This window comes from Lingula anatina, chromosome 1, assembly GCF_051362555.1.
Source record: "Lingula anatina isolate TDL-2025a chromosome 1, LinAna3.0, whole genome shotgun sequence".
NCBI lineage: Eukaryota > Metazoa > Brachiopoda > Lingulata > Lingulida > Lingulidae > Lingula > Lingula anatina.
The window spans coordinates 16,601,727-16,625,457 of record NC_141767.1 but is presented as its reverse complement, the minus strand read 5'-3'; the positions used below and the strand labels follow the sequence as shown (position 1 = coordinate 16,625,457).

Sequence of the window (23,731 nt, the reverse complement as noted above, 5' to 3'; positions counted from 1 at the left end):
TTTAATTTTTGAAATTGCCCATACACCTTTAGGAAAACATATAAATAGGTATACAAAGTGTATGATGTATATCTTCTTGATGTACCTCTTACAAATTTTCCCAGGTAATATGGTTTATAGCTGGGTTTGAAAGACATAAAATCAAGAAGTAGGTACAGGTGTCCTTAACTTGTTGCAGTCTGAGGATTGTAAATACACATTACTGTCTAGGCACCAGCGTTAATAATTGAAAAAACGATAGGTAAACTTGCTCCCTTCAGTACGAATGGGTACAAAAAATAAATAAAACACTTAGAAGTTCTTGATGTCCTGACCCCAGAAAGAGTGTGTTAAGGATACATATATAACCACTTAATAGTCCTTTTTGATGCTATGCATTCTGAGTCAAACTACACCAGTTAAACACACCAGCAATCATCCAGGCTTCAGTGACCTGGAAAAAAAATGGTCTAATTTTGTTGAGAACTCTGCAGATATATCTATTTAAACATATCATTGTACAGAGTGTTTGCCTTGGAAATAGCATTCAGCACTTGTATGTGAAATAGTCCCTATGGAAAATTCAATAATTGTTATCAATAACTTCATGACAAAGCGTAGTTAGTGTTTGTGAATTGTTCCCTGAGGTCTGCTTTTGTAGTATCATTTACTTAACAAAAAAATTGTATTCTCATTTCATGGAAATTGTTTGATGTACATTTCCAGAGATATTTAGTTCATTGCAGTGCAGTGTAGTGTACTATGGGTAAGAAAAACAAAACAAATCCCTTTAGATTGGCAGGTAGCATAATTTGGAGAGAAATATGTGGTTGGCTATATTTTACTAAAAAATATTTTTGTGGGAAATATATCAGGATACATATAAGATCGTATTTTGAATAATACAATGAGTCCAAATAGGTTTTGGTGAATCACATTCTCTATATAAAATACCAATAATATTATGATCCAACTGCAAAAGATGCTCTCCCATGTTTTTATAAATACCTGACCTATGTGAGTACTATTGAACACATTCTTGATAACATGGACATACTTGAGTCCTCTCCAAAGTTTATCTCAATGCCCTCAATACTCTTGGCATTTTGTCTATAATAGCATACCCATCTACACACAGTGGAAACCCTAATCTTTACAGATTGCTCCTGGGTTCCAATAATCTCTCTGGTGACCTCAAGGTGGCTTGCAGTCTTCCTGTGTACTGGATAGCATTTTGGAAGAAATTGTTGGATTGCTTGGTTTTTTGGTCATTATATAGCTGATTGAATGATATCATATTGTTAAAATACTTTTTTCCTTTTACTGCAAATTATTTCATTTGACCAATTTTGTGTTCTAAGGAATAAAAGTGTCTTTTATCCCTGAAAACAAATGATATACAGTTAGTAGCAATTAAGGAATCAAGGATGCCTCCTTTTTAATCACTGAAAGCTTAAGAAGTTTGCTTGGCATCAGGCATCGGTAGGTAGGCAATGAAAACAGACTAAACAGGTATTTTAGCCCATTTACAGGAGGAGATCAGATAACAATCTGGTCTTACTGTTAAATTGGCAAACTACTCTCAACAATTAGTGGCATCATTGTAAGCAATTCAAGAATGTTTTGAGGAAACTCTCTAGGAATCGTGGAGTTTCTAGGAATCCTGGAGTTTGTGTGTGTGTGTGTGTGTGTGTGTGTGTGTGTGTGTGTGACTGGTGGCATGCCAGCTGAAGTGAAACTGGGGTATATATTATGTAGGTGAATCAATAAGTATTGCTTAACAGATTCTAGCCAAAAAAAAAAGAAAAAAAAAAAAGAAAAAAGAAAAAAAAGAAAAAGGAGGAATAAAAATATAATTAACCTGTAGAGGTCTTTCAGTTCTGCTTGTAGACTGAAAGTCTCAGATGATATCTTGATTATTTTCACTAACAAGACTCGGCCCATGCAGTGCATGAAAAGCCGCTTTAATAGAGATGATAGATTTGCTAGCTTGCCAAGAAAAATGGCATTCTCAGTCCCATGTGAATGATAGTAATTTTGTGAAAAAGAAAGAGCACTGATATGCAGAGATAACAATATCTCATAGGCATATCTCTTTCTGTATGCATTGATTTCATTGCTGTAAACCAGTTGTGGAGAAAAATGTGTATCAGGTTTTATGTCATCATTTTGAATGCAAAAAAGGTAGAGTGCATTACATACTGCAGATATTTTCATGGAAATACTTTTGTGATATTTGTTATCAGATCATGCCAAAGAATGTTAGAAATTATAAAACCACTGCATCACCTTTTACTTAAATTTGCTTATATTTGTATTTGCATCATGGTGGTGTAGATGCAATTATTGATCAAAGTCTAGGTCAGTTAAGAAAATAAAAACAGAAGTTTAGCCTTACTATCACTACATCTACATGTGTCTCAATAGAAAAGAAGATATTTTGCCTTTCCTGTAGAAGATGTTGAGAAAAAGATCAGACACACTTCTAGTGTTCCTCCCTTAGCAAAATATCAGGCCTGCCACAAACTCTCTCACAAATTCACTGCAAATTTGCTACAAATTTGCTGCAAATTTGCAAGAAATTCCTGCAAATTCACTGCCAGGATGCTGCTAATTTGCTGCGAATTTGCAGCAAATTTGTAGCAAATTTGCAAGAACATGAATACTTTCTTGCAAACTTACTGCAAACTTAATATGTCCTTGCAAATTTGCTGCTAATTTGTTGCTAATTTGCCAGAACATAAAGACTTTCCTTGCAAACCTGCTGCAAACTTAAGTTGTTATTGCGAATTTGTTGCAAATAAGCTGTAATACAAATTTTTCTTGCAAACTCCTGAAAAGTAGTTGTTGCTATTTTGCTGCAGTATTGCTGCAAACTTTTCATTTTGCTAAGGGAACTTGTATTGAAAGGAAACCTATTAATATATGGGCAATATAGATAAATATCCATTTGATATATATCAGGCATGACTTTCTTATCCACCTGCCTATTTGTTATGTTTATTGTATATAAGCATCCAGTAGATTGAAAACAAATAGAAGTGATATTTTGTGCCTAGCATGAAGTTAACAGGTGTTGAAGGCAGTAACAAAAGTGAGTGAGGAGATATTATTTTGGGGTAGAAGAAGGTGGGAAGCATTTGAGCAGGAGTTAGGTGCTCAAACCAGAGTTTGCAACCTCATTTCAAGACTTAAGTTCTCAAGACAATTTGATTTATTTTATTTTCATACTGTAGTTTCTGAACAAACTGAATGTTATCTTTTCGGTGTTATCCCTTTTGCTTCAGTAACATTCATTAATTGTACCTAAAACATAAAAATTGAAATAAAAAGGCAGGTTTATTGCTTATATATACACACTATTCTTATTATACAGACGCCTGTAAGCATACTTGAACTATATTTACTGATGCCAAAATAGTTATTAGACATAATATAACAGGACAGGCAGCCCACAAAAGGTAAATGTCTTCTTAGACAGAAATAGTTCACCAGGACTCGCGACTATTATGATTAAAAAGGGTTCAAGTGCAGAACGGAAACTTTCTGAGTAATACTCCTGTTAGATGCCATCACAACAGATACTGGAGATCAGTATGATAACCCACACACTGAGAACTCAGAGTGGCTCCTAATTTATTTCCAATGAGCAGTTGGCTAATATCTATACTGGAATATAATTTGATTACCTGCGGGTGGTTATTCAAGAACTGTTGGTGAATGGAACAAAATGTTTGAAGTTGAGCGAGTATACATGTACCATCTCTAGTTTCTGTTTCAGCATACTTGAGGTGCACTTCAGTCAATTAATCCTGCAAAACCTTGCATGTGCACCAAGAGTTGCAACATCTAACCCAAAAGGAATAAAAGGTTAATAATTTGACCTTGTCTAGATGTTAAAGCCCTCTTGATGCTTTTGATGCTTTGGTCTTGTCTCGAACAGTTGCCAAATGGTTTGATAAACAAATTGGTGCTCTGTTTCTGTAGAACCTATTAGCTGCTTTTGAGGTTTATTGGATCTGTTTATTGCTCCTAACCTGTACATTAACACGTTTTGTGGCAGTGCAAGTTTTTCTTTCACTCACAAAGATTTATTATTTAGGAGTAGATTATTACACTCCTCTTTTAATTGTCTTATATCTACCACCTTGCGTTCATATCTGAATTTGATTTCTGCCTATTTATTGACATCTTTTCAGAAATCCAAGAGTAGGCGGTTTAAGGAAGCCCTGTCCCTATGAAACTTATTTGATTCATCTCTATGGCTAATTATATTCTTTTCCCCCATTATCATCATCATTATTTTCATAACCATCCAAACTAGAAAGGGCGGGCATTTTTTTCTTTTTTGTATGTGTGTGTTCCTTGGTGCAGGAACACAAGGTAGTTCGTAAAACAGAATTTGCCTGATTGAAGGCAGTGATTCTTCTGCAGTGTGGTTGCTTAATGGCATGTGTGTGTGTGTGTGTGTGTGTGTGTGTGTGTGTGTGTGTGTGTGTGTGATTTTTTAAAAATGATAAAATATCCAGCATATGTTTTCCCAAAATTTAATATTAGGTCACATATACATCTATTTTGTTTCAAATTATCTTAATCTATATCTGTTCCTCTCTTCACTCCAGTAGAATTGAATTAAGTGCTCTCTGTACAAATGCATTGCAGATTGAATTAGCTTGGCTAAGCTAATTGGCCAAATCTGGTCTGTCTCAGTTTTTTCCCTTTGTGCATCAATACTGTCTGATGATTTTTTTTCCATGATTTTCTCTCCATATTGGCACAGGTGTAAATGTGTACCTTCATCTTTTACATACATTCTCATCATTGTCATCAGCTGGCACCATGCACCAATGAAATAAGTCTTTAAACTTTTAGACTGTTTTTTCATGGTGTTACATGTTAGGCTAAATGGAAGTGACGTTTGGAATAAGGCCTTAATGGATTTTTTAAAAATAAAGCACCAAGAGGTTTTTACAGGATTGCTACTTTATATTTAAAACAATAGTGTTTGCAACCAATTTAGCCTTGATGCAGATTTTGGTCTGAACATTTGCAAACTTTTGTGAACCTGTGTTCTGGTTTTCATTCATGGCATTTTGTCATCATAAGGGAATATATTAAGATTCAGATAATCTTGAAAGAGATTTTTATACTTGTTGTAAGATGTGATTCTTCAATTGTATGGAAGACTTACATCTGCAGAACTTGATTTGGCTCTCCCACTGCAACAAAAGGGAATTATCATTATAGGTAAGGATTTTTTTGGGGGGTACATTTAGTTAACCCTGATTGATCAATCACATGAGTAATGGAGAAATGGTGACAAAGTTAGTCACCTTTGTGCCATTAAAGACAACCATGTTTGACTGCAATGCACACATTTTAGTTGACAGCAACTTTGCTTTGAAATACTGTGCTACCATAATGTATGTGTGACCCAGCAATTGTACAGATCAAGCCTCAGTGCCTGTAGATGAGGCATTATTGAATAAGATAAGATAATTGGTGACTTTCTTCAATTATGAAAAGGATTTTCTTGTGCAACAAATGAATAATGGATCAAGTTAGTCCCAAGATGTTGTTACTGGAACTGGGGTTTCTTTAGTGTGTTTGAGTTTAGTTATTCCAGAAAATGGATTAGAAAATGCCTTCTTCTGATATGTAATTTTAAATCTATTAGCTTTGCAATTGTGATCCAAGAATGAAAAAAAATTTGCAATTTGCCATATAATTTGATCTTTGACCTGTGTAAAAAAATGATGCATTGTTAGGTTTATTTTTCAAATGAAAAAATATATCAGCAAGTTGACTGGCATTTTATTTTATTTCATTTTATGTAAATTTTGTAAAAACAATAACTGATATTAAGAAAAATATAAAAGAAGTGGCTATGATAAGTATCGTGACTTTCTCTTCATCTGATAAAACAAAGGTGTGTGATGAATTTGTAGAACAATTTTATGACCTATTAGTGTGAAGAAATTGTTTTTCATAGTAGCTGGAAAATTATCATCGAAAATAAGATCAAATTATTTTATATTTAATTCCTCTTAGCCTGATAAATCACAGCTGCACTTAAAGAGCAATGTGCATCAATTCCCTTAATTCTTCTTCTCAACAAAGGTGGTGTGTGATGTGACTAAGAGAAAAAAAGGAAAATTCTGGAAAGGTCTATTATTTTTTTCTATTGTTTACAGCACCTACAAAAAACAGGCATATATAGCCAGCAATTTGAAAGAGGGGGGGGGTCATTTATTTTGAGCAGGTGGACCTTTTTACCCTCTTAGTTCCCCCAACTTGCAAAATGGCATAGAACCTAGATCACGGTTTGTTTCTGAATGGATCTCCTTGGTTTATAATATCCTCAGGGGCGGATTTAGGCCGTCTTCTGGGTCTTCCGGAGGACGGTCAGATTTTCAAGTTTACATTGACAGGTATCTATTTTTTTCTGTCGGAAGACGGTCAAAAATGGAGGTTGGATCAACAAAGATAATTTGGAAGACTGTCAGAAAATATCTCTGGATTCGCCCCTGATCCTATATTACATACTGTACACATCTCTCTTCAGGTAAGACATCAAAACTACATCCTCTGGTTATATTCTAAATATTCAACTGTTTTGATTCTAAGCTTCTCTACCACATATGAAATATGCCCCGGAGAAATATTTTCTGATTCTGACACATACCAGCAGATCAAACGCCCATTAGGCTTTTTATTTAGGCAATAAAATGATATTTAAGTCTTATTTATATAACCCCATCTGACTGATTGCCGTGGTGGTTGTTTTCTACTTTGTTACTTCTTTTTCTGCTGTACATGGTTGGTGGTCCAAGGTGTTGGCACTGGGGGCTGTCAGAGAACACAATACATGTTCAAATTGAATTAATAGTGTATATACAGCTATCAGTGATTGTGGGTTAGCATTGATCAAGTCCATCTTGCCTGTTGCCAGAAAGGTTACTTTGTGAACATAAGAGCTCCTGTTCCATTTCAATTAACAGGTTTAAAAAGTTCTTAAATGACGTATGTGGCACAGGCAAGATTGAAATCCTAGCAGATTTTTAATCCACCTGATTTGTTTTAGCACTTTGTGTGTATTTTTGACAGATGTTTTATATAGTTAGTGGGTTGTTAAGTATTAACCACATGAACTGAAAAAATCACATTTGCATGCAGACACTCGCACGGGCACGTACAAACACACACATGTGAGTATACATACTGGTATGTATACATATCAAGCATGACTATGACAATACAATTTACAATAACCTAGTCTATAGTGAGAAGAATTAACCTTAATCACAAAAAATCACAGGAATAAAAATGAAACAATGCAAGATATTCTCTCCTAGTCAGGTTAGTTTATCACGAATGTTGTTGGTGTTGTTATTTTGAATTTGTGGTAATTATAACAAGAGAAATAAAAAACAATAAGATCACTGACATTGGGAAATGACATTTTATTCTAATCGTGAATAATATGAATTTTTTCTCTTTCCAGCTCAGTAGAGATGCCCAGTATAATGCAAACAACATGGGAAGACTTAATACGAGAGGTGGAGGTAGATTCATATGTGAGTACCATCAGCATGCAGCCATATTGTTCATCCATTTTGACATATTTTGAAAAAACTCAATATTCTTTTTATTTAGTTTGGCAAAAAAAGTATTTGCTTGTCACTGACACAGCTTATATGGAATTTAGAGAACAGTTTTCTTGGTAATTTAGAGCAAACAGCATAAGAAAGTACTGCTTTATCTTTTTATTTAAAGATAACCTGTTGGTTGCATATTTGTGTTTTGCTTCCCATTGATTGTCACTTTATCTGAACAGTCACTTTATCTGATTATAAGACGAATTATATCAAGTTGGATTGTAGGTTCATATTTCAGAAATGTTTTCTAGTACTGCAGTGGCATTTGTCCATATCTGTGACAGAAATTATAGATTGCATTTGGATGTGCCTGGTTGTGAGGTTGCACAACTAACACATTCAGTTCTTTCCAGATGCACACTGATCTTGCCAGTAGGTTGACCAAGAATGTTTACCAACCATTAATGGATCTTGCAGCTTACAAAAGAGGTCATGTAAAAAGGATGACAAGTTTTGGAGAGCACTACCTATCTTTACTACAGAAGGCTGAAGCAGATTTAGACAAGGTATAACTGTCTTTGATGACAATGTGCCCTATATACCCAGGGGTCCATTTAATTCCTCCCACAGTTACCATGCTGCACTACTACTACTACTACTACTGCTGCTACATTACTACATACATAATGTATCCTTTCATAATAAAATTTGTGGATTCTTTTAGAATTTATTTTACTTCAGTATTCTTTTACTCCTATCTGGTTTTTTTTCTTTAAAATCTCTCTCTCTCTCTCTCTCTCTCTCTCTCTCTCTCTTTTCATACCAATTTACCTTCCCTCCCCCCTCCTTGTCTGTGAAGGGAAAGCTAATTACTTTATCATCAGTGCAACATGACACAATAGGGTATTTACAACAAGGCCAAATGGGGAAGCTATTTTTTTTAGAAATGTCTTTGTTGAGGTATGTTGTTGGCCAGTCAGTGGCATGTTTAATGAAAATGGTTCCTACATGTAACAATAATATGGCTATATATTCAATGCAATGAAGCCATTATATCATATTTATTTCAAATTCTACCAGGATTTTTTTTTTTTTGACAAGTTTAAGTGACATTAAATATCTGCTTAATCATAAAGGATAAACTACCGGTAGGTTGTTTACCTCAGGTAAGAATTTCCGGTAAACTTAGATGCAGATACTGCAAAAACGATTTTATAGCTTAATTGGCCATTGACATAATGGTTGTGTTCTTTCCTAAAATCAAAGTACTTTAAAGCATGACACCAGTTTTAAGCCTGACAAAGACTCAAGATCCAGTGTTCTTTTCACAAAAAATATAGCCTGAATTTTTTTAAAAGAAAATTATACATTTCCATACCAAGTGTAAACTAGAAAGGGAACTTATCAAATAAGTTGAGATAACAACGAAATATTAAGCTGTCTACAAATAAATAACCTTGAACCTTATTTTTCTTTGTTGCTCAACACATCCCCAACACAGATAAGATTTTCCACAGAATGAAAAAGTAGCAGAAGGATACCCTATGCATATTCATCAGTTGTCAGAAGATAAACCAATTCCTGCAGGATATTCTTATGGGCATTTAAAAATCATGACCACCTTGTTTTAAGTTCCTTTGAGTATATACCTGGAAATCAAGGTTGAGTTGACTCACTTGTTAATCCTGAGTTTCGCTTTCTGTGTGGGCGGAGGACCACATATTGAGTTTCTGAGAGGTCTTTTGATAGCGGCAAGAATGTTGATGCTTGCAGATTCGTATATGACAATCTAATCATTCTTACTGGCAGACTATAAACACCTAATGGGGTATCATGGGGGACTTCCAGTGCAAACTGCCACTGGTGATATTAATAATTGGGGTTGGGGTGTTATTAAGTGTGATTCTAGCATTACATTACAGCTGAATGTTTGTTTGTTGTACAGGTTGTGTGAAAATCATTAAAAACCATCTGGTAGGAAAGGAAGCTATGCAGGTTTTTATGTAATATGAAATATTATGTGGACTGATGTCTGCTGTAGCCTCCAGCCTCCAAAATAAAAAAGTTCTGTTTAGGCTATATGTGAAAAGCAGAACTGAATCCAAATCAAAGAGAATATATTTTGAAATGTGGCATTTTCCCAAAAATATTCCCAATTGTCAACAACAGAAAATCAGTTGCACCTGTTGTTTTTTGTGTCTGTCCAATAATGAAGAAAATTCCACCCATGCCAGGAAGAGTGGGATGCAATGCTGGCATCAAATATTTTATCTAACTACATTATATACACCCAAAAGTGATTAAAAGCAAGATTGCAGTCACATTGATTGGCAATAAGGAAGCGAAATCTTATCAGAGGAGAAGCCTTTATCCAACCATACAGCCCACAGATCTCTCTCATAAGAATTATATAGGCAGATATCCATATGCCCCCTTCCCCTTCATGCCAGTTTTCCCACCCTGTGTTTCAGAGGAGATTGGAAACTCACCTGTCTATACTGTCTGCATGCCTCTGACATTACCAGCATCTGAAACTAAGGGTGGGTTTTCCTTTCACATCTCTGATATCATCAGTTCACAGAAAGGATGGATGTTATTTCATTAGGACATGGCCCTGTTTAACCTGAGCTGTTATAAGACACTTTCATTCCAGCAATCTCATTACCATTAATAAAAGAGATTAAGTGTTGTGACTTGTTTTAATTACTCTGTTGTTCATCTGTTTTAACTGCTTGATTTATTTATGACATCTCCTGGGACAGATTGCCTGATAGACAAGTACATACTGTAAGTCATTACTGTAATGTTGATGAAGTATTAATACCCTGTTCACACTACGCTCAGTTATCCGGATAAATTGCGAATAAGGTCACAATTCGAATAAAAGCAGTAGTGTGAACACAAGAGAATTTTTGTAATGCGCATTTTCAAAATCCTGCAAGCGAGGTGGATTTCTAAGCGCGATCCGGATAACTTACCGGAATCGACACCTGTACAGATCTAACTGCGCATGTGTGCAGATAAGTGCGGGTATCTATGAACGCTTGTTTATTACTTTAGCGATTGCACCAAACGTATTTGGAGGTCACCACTCACTACAACATGAGGAAACAAACTTATTTTGCCATCTTATACTTCTCAAGAATGCTGGAATGTCTTTAGAGTTGCATTTGTCGTCACAAATTTTTGTTGGTATTTTAAGATTTCCTGTGCGGCGCATGCGCGAGTGTTCAAAACAGGAAGTTAAACCTGAAATATTCAACGTGTAATTCGGTTTCGCTTAGCGTGTGTGAACGCAATACCGAATCGAATTCCTCACAAAAAATTCGGATTATAGAAATGCGCATTTTTGCAACTGTAGTGTGAATGGGGTATAAATGTGTCTAAAAGATGTTTTTCAAGTAAAAATCCTTGAAAGAATACATTTTTTAAAAATTTACGGTGGCATTTAGTAATGGCAGTTGGTCATTTATTGTACTCAATGGCAGTCAAAATCCTGGACCAATGTAACTTGAAGTATTCTGTTATCCCGGGTGGTTCACTATCTCTGTCACCTATAATGAAAACAGCCAAATATAATTTTGTTCTTTTTTTCAGGCAAATAAAAATTATGTAGACTGCTTTATAAGATATCAAGAAAATAAAGACACATACAAGCTGCAGTCAGCCTACCACGTTGCTCACAATGAATACCTCCTCCAGCTCAAGTCCTTCAATCAGCTTAGCACTGAGTACTATGACATGGCCCTGCCTGGACTGCTACAGGTAAGTATTGTTCTCCAGGTGAGCACATTTGAGCATATTCTATTCAGATAACTTTACAGCGTAATATGCATATGCATTGCAAAGTAAAAGATAAAAGTGTGCCTTTTTGCAGTTTAAGCCCCCATTCCCATAGATATACCATTGGTGTTACAAAGATTTATTTAACTCTGTGTGGAAACTTGCTGAGTGCAGTCAGCTTAACTGAATGACAGGCCTCCTGGCGTTGAGAAAAAACAAAAAAGCTGGGCCCAGTTTTATTAAGGACTTTTAGCACTAACCAGTGTTTAACTCTAACCAGACCTAACTGACCTTAAAATAATTATTTAATCCAGTTAAACACTGGCCAGTTAACTAATTGGTTGTTTTCCATCAGAAGACTGTATATGAAAAACAATTTAACCATCTTTTAGTTAATGGGTGTTAGGAGAATTTATCCACTGGTTAGTGCTAAACGTCCTTTATAAAACTGGGCCCTGATGATTATGCAAGTACATTTGAAACCAGAGGAGGTGTGTCAACTTAAGCTGATTGCTATCAGCAAGAGTCCCCACAGAGTTGATGTTCTATCTTTGTAAGCCGATGGTGTCTATGGGAATGGGATCTTAAGCAATGCTTTCTACTTGTAGCATTTTGACACCATTCTTCGGTTATTATTGGAGCCATGCAACCAAAACATGTTTAATGTTTTTGTCACAAATTTATATTTTTATGATACTCTCAGATATGTTTCTATGTCAATTCTTCAATCTGCGTTAGTCTCCTTCATTTGAGAAATAGCAGCAGAAACCTGGAAATGGAAATTTAAAATATTGTAAAAAAAATGCTGCATATCAAAATTAGATATATAAACAACTGGCAACCCCTACAGTTCACTGTTGTTTGTTTCTATTAGGTTCCAATTTTCCAGGAAGTTTTTGAAAGTCTAGACTGTTCAAAATAAACTAATATTACTTGGATCTATTAGACACATAAATAAGATTTTCAAAACTTCCAAAATGATGATAACCTTAAAACACAAAGTCCAATTTATTCTTTTATTTGCAAATTAAAAGCAAAAAAAATCATTAATGGGATTAGGACGGTATTATAAATTATCAGTTTATTTGCAGGAGTTGGAAGATATTGAATTAGACACAGGCCTAGCACTGAATGGGGCATTGGAGAGTCATGTGATGCTTATTCTTTCCAAGGTACAGAAAAATTATTAATTATTGCGTTTTGCCAATTTCACAAAGAATGTAACTAGTGGATAAGAAAAAATCCTATTTCTCAAACAATCTGCACTAATTCAAGGAGTTTTGCTAATAACTAATACTCTATGATTTTGCCTCTGGCTAATGAAAGTTTTGAGGCAACACAGGTATACTGTTGGCTATTGTGCTGCAAGCTGTTGTGTTGAGTGTAAAAAATACAGTCCCTAAACAGGCCATTATCTAAAAAATGGTCAACTCTACCATTGATTTTTAGACTGTGATTATTGTGTTGAAAGCCATGGAGGTAAAATATACCAGTCATTCAGTTTTAATATTCAATTGATTTGTTCAGGCAATGCTGTGGTGCAGCCTGCAATTAGTGTTAATTTGATGGAGTTTAGAGGCTTGTTTTTGAGAAAAGTTTTAATACTAATTATCTGCATTTTTGGACATTTTTACTTTAAATTCTAAAACTTGTGTATAATGTTGACAAACTTGCATTTAAAAAAAGCACCAGCACTGAAACTTTTCTGCACTTTCAGAAAAGATTATAAATGATGAAAAGAGCAAAGTCGAAAATGCACTTTTAAATCAATCTGAAGAGTACAAGCTTATGGAGGCAATGTCCTTTTAAAAGTTCTTAGGCTAACCCCAGGAGGCTACCCTTGTCAAGCAGCCATATTTGCAATAACCTGGAAACGTTCCATTGGTTCCATCTCAGGACCAATTGCCAAGATTTAAATTCTGAAAATGTGTATATCTATTCTAAATGGAGTTATGCAGCAAAAGATTAACACTTGAAAAAAGCCAACTGCTAGTCTGAAAAGGACAGAGTATGCCTTTATGTGTTAAGTTGGCAGTCCTATGTTCTGTTGAGCTTTCCATGAGTGCTTTGCACTTTCTGACATTGCTAGAGTCAAAGATTCAAAAGTAAATGGTGGTAGATGTGAAAGACTATTAAAACTGGATATATTGATAACACACACACACACACACACACACACACACACACACACACTTTTTCCAATGTACAGTAGTTTCAGAAAAGTAAAAAAAGGATTTGAGGGAACAACAGATTAATGATATAAGAAAATGCAGCAATTTAAGCAGGTTGAGCAGCTCAGAAATGAAGTTGAAGTGGACTTTTGATTAAAATATTTTCAGTCAGTCCTACAGGTGGCAAAAATAGATTATTTAAAATATGCTACAACTTCTGGTTCAATTTTGCATGCGTCTTACATGCAAGGAATGCTCTGGGTTTTTCTCCACATGTTACAGATATCGTCACAAGCACATTTTACACAAAGAATTGGGCACTTGGGAATTCAGGTGCAGTGAGATGAAGGTGTATATGATTTTAAGTTAAATATGTATTAGAAAATACATTGGTACCTGGCAAGTAAATGATGATGATGTTATTATTTTTTAATCAAATATGACCCGGATCATGTATTTTGTAGTTGTTACTAGTATGCTCACCTAAGCATGTCCTGATGGAAGCGGAAATCAATAGTTTCGATATTTTAAAGGGAGCCAGCTAGATTAAAAGACTGAATACAAATAGGACAGCTCGAAGGTAGAAAACAAAATATTTATGTTAGTCAAAAAGATCATATTTGATTTCATTATCTTTACTCCTTAGACCTACTTCTGCTTGCATGTACATGTATTTATGTGTTTAAAAATCCATACAGAATACTTTTGAAAGTAATGCTTGGAGAATAGTTTTTCAGTTTTAATTGGTCCATTTGGAATCCTTACTATATATTATTACTATTATCCCCCCTACCCCCCACCCAGGGGTTTCAAATTAAGTCATTCATTCCTTCATTCATTCATTCTCAATTTGATCATCTTTTCCCGATCAAATATTAATTTAAGTTATAGTAATTGACTTATTTAGATGTTTAAAATCTATCCTCCCCCCCCCCAAAAAAAAAAAATAAAATAATAATAATAAAATAATTTTTAATTGGCCATGTGTAGATATACAGTAGTTGATGAGGGCATTTATGTTGTTCACAGATATATAAGAAGTAAAAAAAATAACTTACAAATTTAATCATAAGGTTAATAAATCAAGTGTGTATTACATGCAATGGTCCTTGTAGATTTGATTAAAAAGTTAAATTACACACAGAACAATTGATGAAACCTTTATAAGACAATTTTGAGAAGCAATACGTAAATTCAGTGAAATAATCATTATATAATGATCTTTCACATTTAATAATTAGAGGTACATTTATTTTACACAGATTTAGTTTTCCAATGCATTAAGTCTGTGAGCAGTAAAAAATGCAGAGTAAAAAAATGGAAGAATGTTTATTGAGATATCTGTCTGTCAAAAAGTGTAAACAATGTAAGGAAGGTGCCTTTTATTGGAATTCTCAGCAAATTTCAAACACACTTTTTACTATGTTGCAGGCACATGTAAGTCCTTCAACTGACCTCATTTTGAAGAACCAATTGAGCTGTTAACAAGGTCCTATTTTTGTCATGTCACAAAAGAGCAATAGCAATTAAGGTCAGAACAATGAACTGTCCTGATAGCTGTCAGAGGCCTAGGGCCAGTGTCTGGGGTGGTTATGTAAGACTGGGTTCCCATACCTAGATCGATCTAACAGGATCAATCCATCTCCTAGAGGTTTTTCGCTAAATTGGTTTTAGCTCAAGTGGCTTAGATGTCTAGCACACCTATTGAAGCTGCTTAACAATAATTAATTACTGCCTAGCAGCTTCAGTAGGCATGACGGACATTTAAGCCGCTTAAGTTGATTGCAATTTAGCGAGAATCCCCTTGGAGACAGATCGATCCACAGTCAGTACAATAGGGTCTGGGAATGGTCCCTAAAACTAGGACCTACCTGGGTTCTAGTGGAAAATGATAACCAACATTTATCGCTAAGAGTCACAGTATGGACAGAGTGGCATGGAAGTGCGTACAGAACTAGATAGAAAAATATGTAGGAATATCTAGTGAAAAAATCACCCTGTGGCACTGGTAGAGGATACTTAATTGGTTGGCACACTGAAAGAGAATAGGTAATTGAGAGAGACAAACTTTATACTCAGGTGACTTTATCAAGTGGGAGATGGTGAACAATCATGATCAGGAAGTGAAGAGTTTTTCATCGAACAACTAGCATGTGGTATAATAAGCAAATTAATCAAATTGGAAATTAATTTTTTTGTCTGTGACATTATTATCAAATAGTGCAGGCACTCCAATATTAATTTTGGACCAAGACTTATTATGGTTACCACCAATCAAAATAAACCTACTGAATAACATGCATTTCAGAGAGAATATTAAAATGAAATTGCATGGCCAAGCACCTTAAGGTGTTGGTAATGAACTCTTTACAGTAGTAAACCCATACGTTACCTGCCTGCCAAATGGTTTTTGAGCCAGGTCTAATGGCTATACTTTGGGGCATGGTGATTGATTTTACTTTTAAGTGTAGTTATGTAAACCTGTAGAACTGTCCATGATGTCATTTAAGGGAACCTGGCTATCAGTTTCAGCACATTATACACACATCACCCTGACATAACAGAATGAACATCTATCAGGGAAGATATGTATGCAGTGCTGCACAGCAGGGGTTTTGAAACTGATGTGCACTTGTAAATGGGTAATTGTCCAAGCAGAGCATCAGGCATTTATTGATCATATAGCTGTTTGCCCACTATACCTTTAGTAGAGATGAGGGAATGGTAGAGAGAGGAGCAAGTGAGACACGGGGAGGGCTGGCTTATGCTTTCCACTTGTTGGTAGAAAAAAGGTAGAGATTGTATTTGTAATGTTTATTTTTCACAGTGATGATTCCCATGCAAAACTTATTGGGGACCTTTATGTGTAGTTTGCCCAATGGGCAATGGAGATAATGAAAATAAGATTTTAATTGGCACCTCTGAAATATTTTCAACTTAGCTTGAACGTAAGAAATCACCGTACAAATGTAAGACAGAGACATATCAAATAGAAGAAAAGTGCAGAAAGAAGAAAAAAGCAGAAAATTTCTTTGTGAACATTTTCCAAAAGTGTTTTTTTTTTTTTTTTTTTTTTTTTGTTACTGGATTATTAGTATTGAAATTTTTTTCAAAAAATAGAAAAGTGAAAAGGGGTTACATTGACTGAAATAAATCTTTATTTTTGTTTCAGTCCAATGAGCAGTACAAGCGCTATGAGGGCATTCTCCACCTGTGTAAGCAGCTTGACCCCAAGGTGGACATTGTCCACTTTGTGAAACACTTAAAACCACAGCCATTTGTGATAGACAGTGTACTACAGGAATTCCGCCCACCAGATCCCAACTCTGGGAACATCGAGGTAAAGAAAGTAATTACAAGTTGAATTGCCATCAGGTTGCCTTGAGGTCCTCGGGGGATTTCATTCAGTCTTGGCAGTTCAATTGCACATTCTGTAATATCTAAATGTGAGGCCTGAAGATTATAGAGGCATTGTGTGTTTATAAATGACAGAACTGCAGTGAATGGTATGGGTTTTAGTTGAAGGATGCTGGAAGACACTGGGCATTAGAGTTCAAAAATGATCGAAATCAAATGTCACTGACTGGTGTTTGTTTATTTAAAGGTAAAGCAACACAAGACCAGGGATAAAGATTTGAAATCTAATTTTGAATACTAATTAAAAATTGTCTACATCAAAAGAACATTCTCATCATTTTTTTTTTTCAATTATGAGATAGAGAGTTTCTGATAAATTGTAAATTGTTAAATTTGAAACAATTTAGAAACTCTTGCATTGTTGCTCTGGATACATATCTGCTTAATAAAACCAGAAATTCCATCCCAAAGCACAGACCTGAATGCTTATTAAGGTTTTGATCAAAGAAAAGAAGTAAATGCTGCCCTTTTTTTATCAAGTTTCTTTGATCCTTTAATGATATCACATCACTGTCATGTACTCTCAAGATGCTTTGATGATCCTGAAGTAGCATGCAAGGGGGTCATTTTTGGACATCAGTTCCTATGGCAACCTAAGTTAATTATAGCCATTAGATGCAACTTTTGAGCACAGTCATAAATGTTAGCAGGAAATTGTTCACTTTCCTGCTTACAAATTCATAGAAATATCCATTTTTTTTTGCTCTCCCAGCCATGGTCTTGTTTAAAAATAGATGCCACAATGTCATGATATTTCTCTTTTAAGGCTACAACTTGTGATTGAGAGATGCATTTGGGAATCCATGCCTAGAGTCACAATAAGTAATTTTCATGAATAAGTTGAGCATTTGACTTGAAATCAAAAGAAAGTTAGATAAAGCCGTATTGGAACATGAAAAGAAATATGAATAAATCAGATGTAAAATTTTGTCAAAAATGTATTCAAAGAAGAATTTTTAGTAACAACTCTTGGCTAATGACACATCTACCTAATAAATCAAATAAATGCATTTTTCACACGATAATTCTATTACTTTCAATAGAACTGTATAATGTACCCTTCATAACTGTACATATGAAATTTTCTGCTTAAATCCACAATTTTAATTCATGGTATTTAGTAAATTCATGGATTCAGCTCCTGTACCCTGATGTTCTCAGGTCATGACATGACTTCTAGTTGACTGGCAGATGGTAATGGATCTGTCCGTCAGCATTCACTTTTGGCTCATCAGTCATTTTGATAAAAAACCAATACATGTGTTAACAACAAATTATACATATGAGGCAAGGTTAAGTTGGGACAGATTCTTAATGAAAAAGTTGCTGTGTGTGTGTGTGTGTGTGTGTGTGTGTGTGTGTGTGTGTGTGTGTGTTATCATTCTGTATGTTATAATTTTAACCACACACACACACACTTTCAAGTTGAAGAATAGACACTGGTGACACAAGAAGTAATTGGTATAGATGTGATGGACTGTTATTTTTTGTATTAAGAAAACTGAGGAATTGTGACTACGGTAATGACTCGATCTTTTCAATGGGGGAAAACTGTGAATTTTACAGATACTGTATTTTTTAAGTCATCATTTCTTAAAATAAGGGCATTCCTTTTGAGTGGTTACAACAAAATTGAACAGCAGACTACCTTATTGTTCTTTTCTATGCATTAAAAGCACCACAAATGCTATATAAAAATATAATTTTTATGATTTTAAATTTATATCTGAAAGTTTGATATTTTTTGCTCATTGAAAATATCGAGTCAATATGTATATATATACTGCTATTTAAAAACAGTAACTGCTATTGGTACTACTAATTCTACTACAAGATGTAATATTTATGGAGTAATGGTTGTAAAATCTTGTGCAATAATTACTGAAGGAATTAATTTTATTGATTTCACAGAATCTACTTGATGATCAGTTAATTCTCAACAGAGGAACCCAAACAGTTCTCGATTCCAAACAGAGTATTCTGGAGAAGCAAGCAGCCAACCTGTTGTCTGAGATCCAGTTCCAACAGGAATCCATCGCAACTCTCACAGAAGAATGCAAGAAGTAAGTACATAAGATGAGGATGAGGAAAAAGAGAATGGTGATGATGATGAGGAACAGATGACCAGGATAAAGATAACATAAAGCCTCCAGGACACATTTTTTTAAAGACACATTACATATTTTTCATATTGCTTGGCATGCATCCTTTATTGGAGACAGTCAGCGAATACATTAAAAAAGTTTTTCCATAATGAGCATATTTGTTTTGTTTTTGAATTTGAAACTCAGTAGAAAATAATAATTAGGTTGAAAGTTGTTGATGACATAAGGGGAATTAATTGTTATTCATTATTTTGTACAAGAATGCTCGATTTGGTCTCTTTAACATCAAAATGCGACAAAATTCAGTATGACACTTATAACATTCCAAATTGTATGTTTCATCATTTAGAACTGAAAATTTATAAAATTAAACAGACTACATTTCTGTCCCCAGTGTAGGATATGTCCTCCTGCCTGGTCAGAACTTCAGTATTCACTTGATTGTACTTTAATGAAAGTAGGGTCTCCATACCTTTAAGCAGGTTTATTATAAGCAGGGCTAGTTGTTTGCAGCCTATAGATGAGCAAACCTACATATAGTATCCAATACTACTAAAATAGTTATAATCCCTGCAGGTATCCTATTTTAGAAATGTGGAGAAAATTGTCTCTCTTTCTCTCTCCCTTACTCTCTCATTGATCCTATGTTTTCGACTTCTGAAAATTAATTAGGCATGCACTGCATCTTTTAGAAATTGAATCCACAGGTAAAGATGTAGTTTGTTATGGAAATTCAGTTCATGATTCAATTCAAAAGAGAAAAAAAAATAACATTCAAACAGCTATGGGTCAGGTTCATGTAAGGAAACATCATCAGAAATGCTGTTCTTAAGTTATTGATGTCAGAATAGAAAGAGCATTAAAAATTGGATGTCAGTGAATGAGATTAATACTACTCCAAAAATAACAGACCAAAAGAAAATTCTGGAACAAATCAGATTTGTTGCTCTATATATGACAGTTTAATTTCAAAGATTTCCCCATTTACCACATAAATGAAAGGCAATTCCACCATCACTGGATAACCTGGGGTAAGTTCTGGCATTTAAGAGAACACCACTAATGGTGATCGGTGAGTGAATGGCATACTAAGAGATAGACACTTCATTGCCAACACTAGATAAGTTCCATTGGGAAAAAGTTACTTCATTGGTCATATGCAAGTTCAAACTTATTTTTGATATACTGGTCCTAACACAACACAGTTCTTGGAACTACATGGTAAACAAATTTTTTTAAAAATGAATGAGAAAGAAAAAAAAATATTATCCAGAATGTTTATTTGGCCAATGAATTTTGTTTTTCATCTTCATGATATTTATGATTCATAATTTCATAAAGAGTTGCAATAAAATATTCATAGCTATTATATCTTTTTGTATGAAAAAATATCTGCTCTGTATATGAAACAAAACTAAATACTAAGTAAGGTCTTGAATCCTTCATAGCAGTCACAGTAATTATAGAACATGATTAATCATATCTAACCTTTAAGCTGAAACATCTCCCGATTCTTTACAAGTTGCTCTTTTCTGTTTCTGAATTAATAGTAATTACAGACCCAGAAAAGTAAGGTTTACTATGCTTTCTTGAGCAATGGTCAGGGAGGGCAATTTTTAAGCCCTTTTATTTGTATACGGTCCATTGAAATTTGCTGAAGGCCCTAGGCTTTTTTTATAGACTGGAACATTTGGTTCCCCCCCCTCTGAAGCTTAATGCTGCAGTATATTAAGGATCGTCTCACCTGTGTATCTAAGATTTGACCTAGAGCAATTCTCTTTACTTTCAACACAGTGCACTGCAAGAGCTGTAAAGCTTCTGGAAATGGGTTTGGGTTATCTGCCATTGAACAAAATTGAATAATTAATGACATTTCTTGGAATGTGTCAGATTGCTTTTACAAATTAATCATTTGATTATGTTTACAAGATTTCATTTTTGGCGAGATTTTTTCACCTAGTTTTTCTGTTAAGTTACTTCCTATCAAAGGATTAATAAAATCTCTTGCTTCAAGACTTAATTTAATTCAACAGGAACATGAAAAAGTGTTTCTGTACTTTCCTTGCTTTCAAAAATAATCACAAGCTTTCTTGGAAAGTTCATGTAGTTCAGGTACAGCTTTTGCTTCTTGTTCATCTCAGCCATAAATAATGGGGAGAGGCTAGAATTATGGCTGCAGTTGGAAGATAATGTCTGCTATTTGCCAATTTTTGTCTGGAAAATACTGTTGACATGAAAAAAAAACATTGTTTTAGCAACATCAACATGTTGTTGATTTTTATCATTCCCTGTAAAGACCATCTTTTGTTAGAAAACAATTATTGATTTCTGCCCATTAAAGATCTGTCATTGTTCTGAAGTCAATACACCAATAACAGTAAGAAGCAAAATGGCCAAATTGAGAGAGAATATCTCTGGCTGCTAATGGCTTATGGTTAGACAGTCCATGAATCAAAGGTAGATATAAATGGACGTAGCCAAGAGTGGGAGTAAATAAAATATACACTGCCCCTATACTTCTGACATCAATAGCTCGAGAAGCAGACGGCAAAGGTAGCATAGGGGCCAGGAGAGCTTACATCCTGGTCACTGCTCAAGGAAGTGTGGGCAGTGTGTGTGTATGAAGTGTTAAGAACTGGCAGTGCATAGCCAAAACCCAATTATTCAATCTAGAAACTGCAAGAAAAAACAGGAAACTTATTTATCTAATTCGTGGAGAAAAAAAAACAACCAGGTGAACTGTGCTGTGTTTTAGCAGACGGCCCACCTTGGAGATTTAACCTCGCCTACTGACTGGGAGAATTAGGCACCATAGGAGAGTAATCGCACTGATCAACAAATGTAAGTAAGTTTTGGTGTTTCTTTTTTTTTTAGGAATATTGCCAATCATCAATATGGTAAGCTGTATGAAATCCAAGAAGAACTATGCTCTAAGAGGAATGAAGTGAGAATTGCCAAGATGCAACTTGCAGCAATCAAACCACAAGTAAATAAATTATTGTTTTAATGCAATTCTTTATTAGTGTCTTTTTATTAATGATGTAGTTGTTGTGGAGGATACTTCTTTTAACACCAAAAATATTTTAGTGGTGTTCAAATAATGAGTTTTTTTTTTTTTTTTTTTGTCAAAAGTATTTAATTTTTCACTGTTTGTTTTGCTCTTCATCTCCTGTTTCTCATTAAATGGATATGTATTTTTCCCAGTATTGTATAATAATATACATATATCATCTGACAGTGTACGTTTTCTTTGCATGCACAATTAAATTGCAGTGACTAGAGTAGTCCATTGTCCATTTTAAGGGTGTCATCATTGGATCTATTTATCTTGTCACTTAATTTAATTAAAATCCTTGAGCCCAACTTGTGGCAATGTCAACTATGACTGTAAAAAATGCATATTACATGTATGCTTGACAGCATAAACAAAATTGCATGACAACTTGAATTATAGATTTTGAATCTCCTAATATTAGTAAGGATTGGTGACCTTTACAGATTGTTTTGATAAACTGATCAGAGTATCACTTGTTGGACATATGTACTACACATGTTTGGAGAATGAAAGGTTAGTTGTAAACCTGTCCTTGGTATTACATGTGTACTAGAAATTTCCAGACATTTCTGAAAAATATCAATAATGAATTAAAAAGGCCAACTAGTATTTACTTATAGACATGTCAGTGGGTATAAATTTTGCAATATCTTCTACAAGGTGTCCCTAAAACCATTTGTTAGATATTTTATATAAATACTTTCTCTTTCTTAAATTTACCTCTTATTTTTGTAACTACATATTATATTTATGCACTCAGATAGAATTGAAACAAGTTCTGAAGCAACATTTTTGCTGTCACAATATTATCAGCCCTGATTTCCTGGGGATGCAGGTTTGCAAAGAGTGTGTGTGTGTGTGTGCGTGTGCGCGTGCGCGTGTGTGTGTGCGTGTGTATTTTGAAGGGAAGAGCCAGCTGGTTACTGTCTTATAACTATGTGAGCATTTGGGCAAAATAGGATTCTTCAGAACCAGTTTTACGTATACCCATTTGAATGCATCTTTAGACTGGTAAATTACTTAATTAATAGTGGGTTATTATGGAGATAAACTCTTTTATCATTCTGATATTAAGTCTCCCACCCCCACCCCATACAGAGTTTTAGATATGCCATGGCCAGTGAATGACAGTTAAGTGGCTCTGATACTATAAATGTAGAAAAAAAGAATTGACAACTCATTAATTGTCTTCTTTATTTTAATATCTGAAATTTTTTTTTCTTTTTATTTCTACATCCCCTTTTTGTTTATTTAATTTAATTTTTATGTATTTCTTTTTTATTGGTGGGGAGTCTGATTGAATTTTAGTCTTGTATTTCTTTTCATCATTTCAAGATAAATTCAGCAAATGATGGGATATCAGCACTTCAATGATATCATTAGTGCTTAAGTAATTTTGAACCTCAATTCATTTTGGAAGAGTGCCTTTGAAGGCATCTCATTGGAGATAAGTGGTTCATTGGCATTGACGTTGGTCGGGGCATGTGCTGTATTAAAGAGGAAGAAATATCTGGTGGCTTTTTCTGGCCTCTCCAGTTTCTCTGAAACTGATCAGATTTGTAGATAGTGGAAGTGAAGAAGGCTTCAAGGGGCAACTGAGCCAACAGGCACAGGGTTTTGTGC

General features: G+C 34.6%; 1 protein-coding gene across 9 annotated transcripts in view; it reads left to right on the top strand.

Annotated features, from left to right (window-relative positions):
- Positions 1-23,731, top strand: part of LOC106174122 (uncharacterized) — a 70,427-nt gene that overhangs the window by 3,457 nt on the left and 43,239 nt on the right. For all 9 annotated transcript variants that reach the window (XM_087005805.1, XM_013555527.2, XM_013555529.2 and 6 more), the window contains exons 3-9: positions 7,484-7,556; positions 7,991-8,143; positions 11,175-11,342; positions 12,452-12,532; positions 16,704-16,871; positions 18,860-19,011; positions 21,928-22,039. In XM_087005805.1, the coding sequence (XP_086861931.1) occupies positions 7,484-7,556; positions 7,991-8,143; positions 11,175-11,342; positions 12,452-12,532; positions 16,704-16,871; positions 18,860-19,011; positions 21,928-22,039 (907 nt within the window). The remainder of the gene's footprint in view (positions 1-7,483; positions 7,557-7,990; positions 8,144-11,174; positions 11,343-12,451; positions 12,533-16,703; positions 16,872-18,859; positions 19,012-21,927; positions 22,040-23,731) is intronic.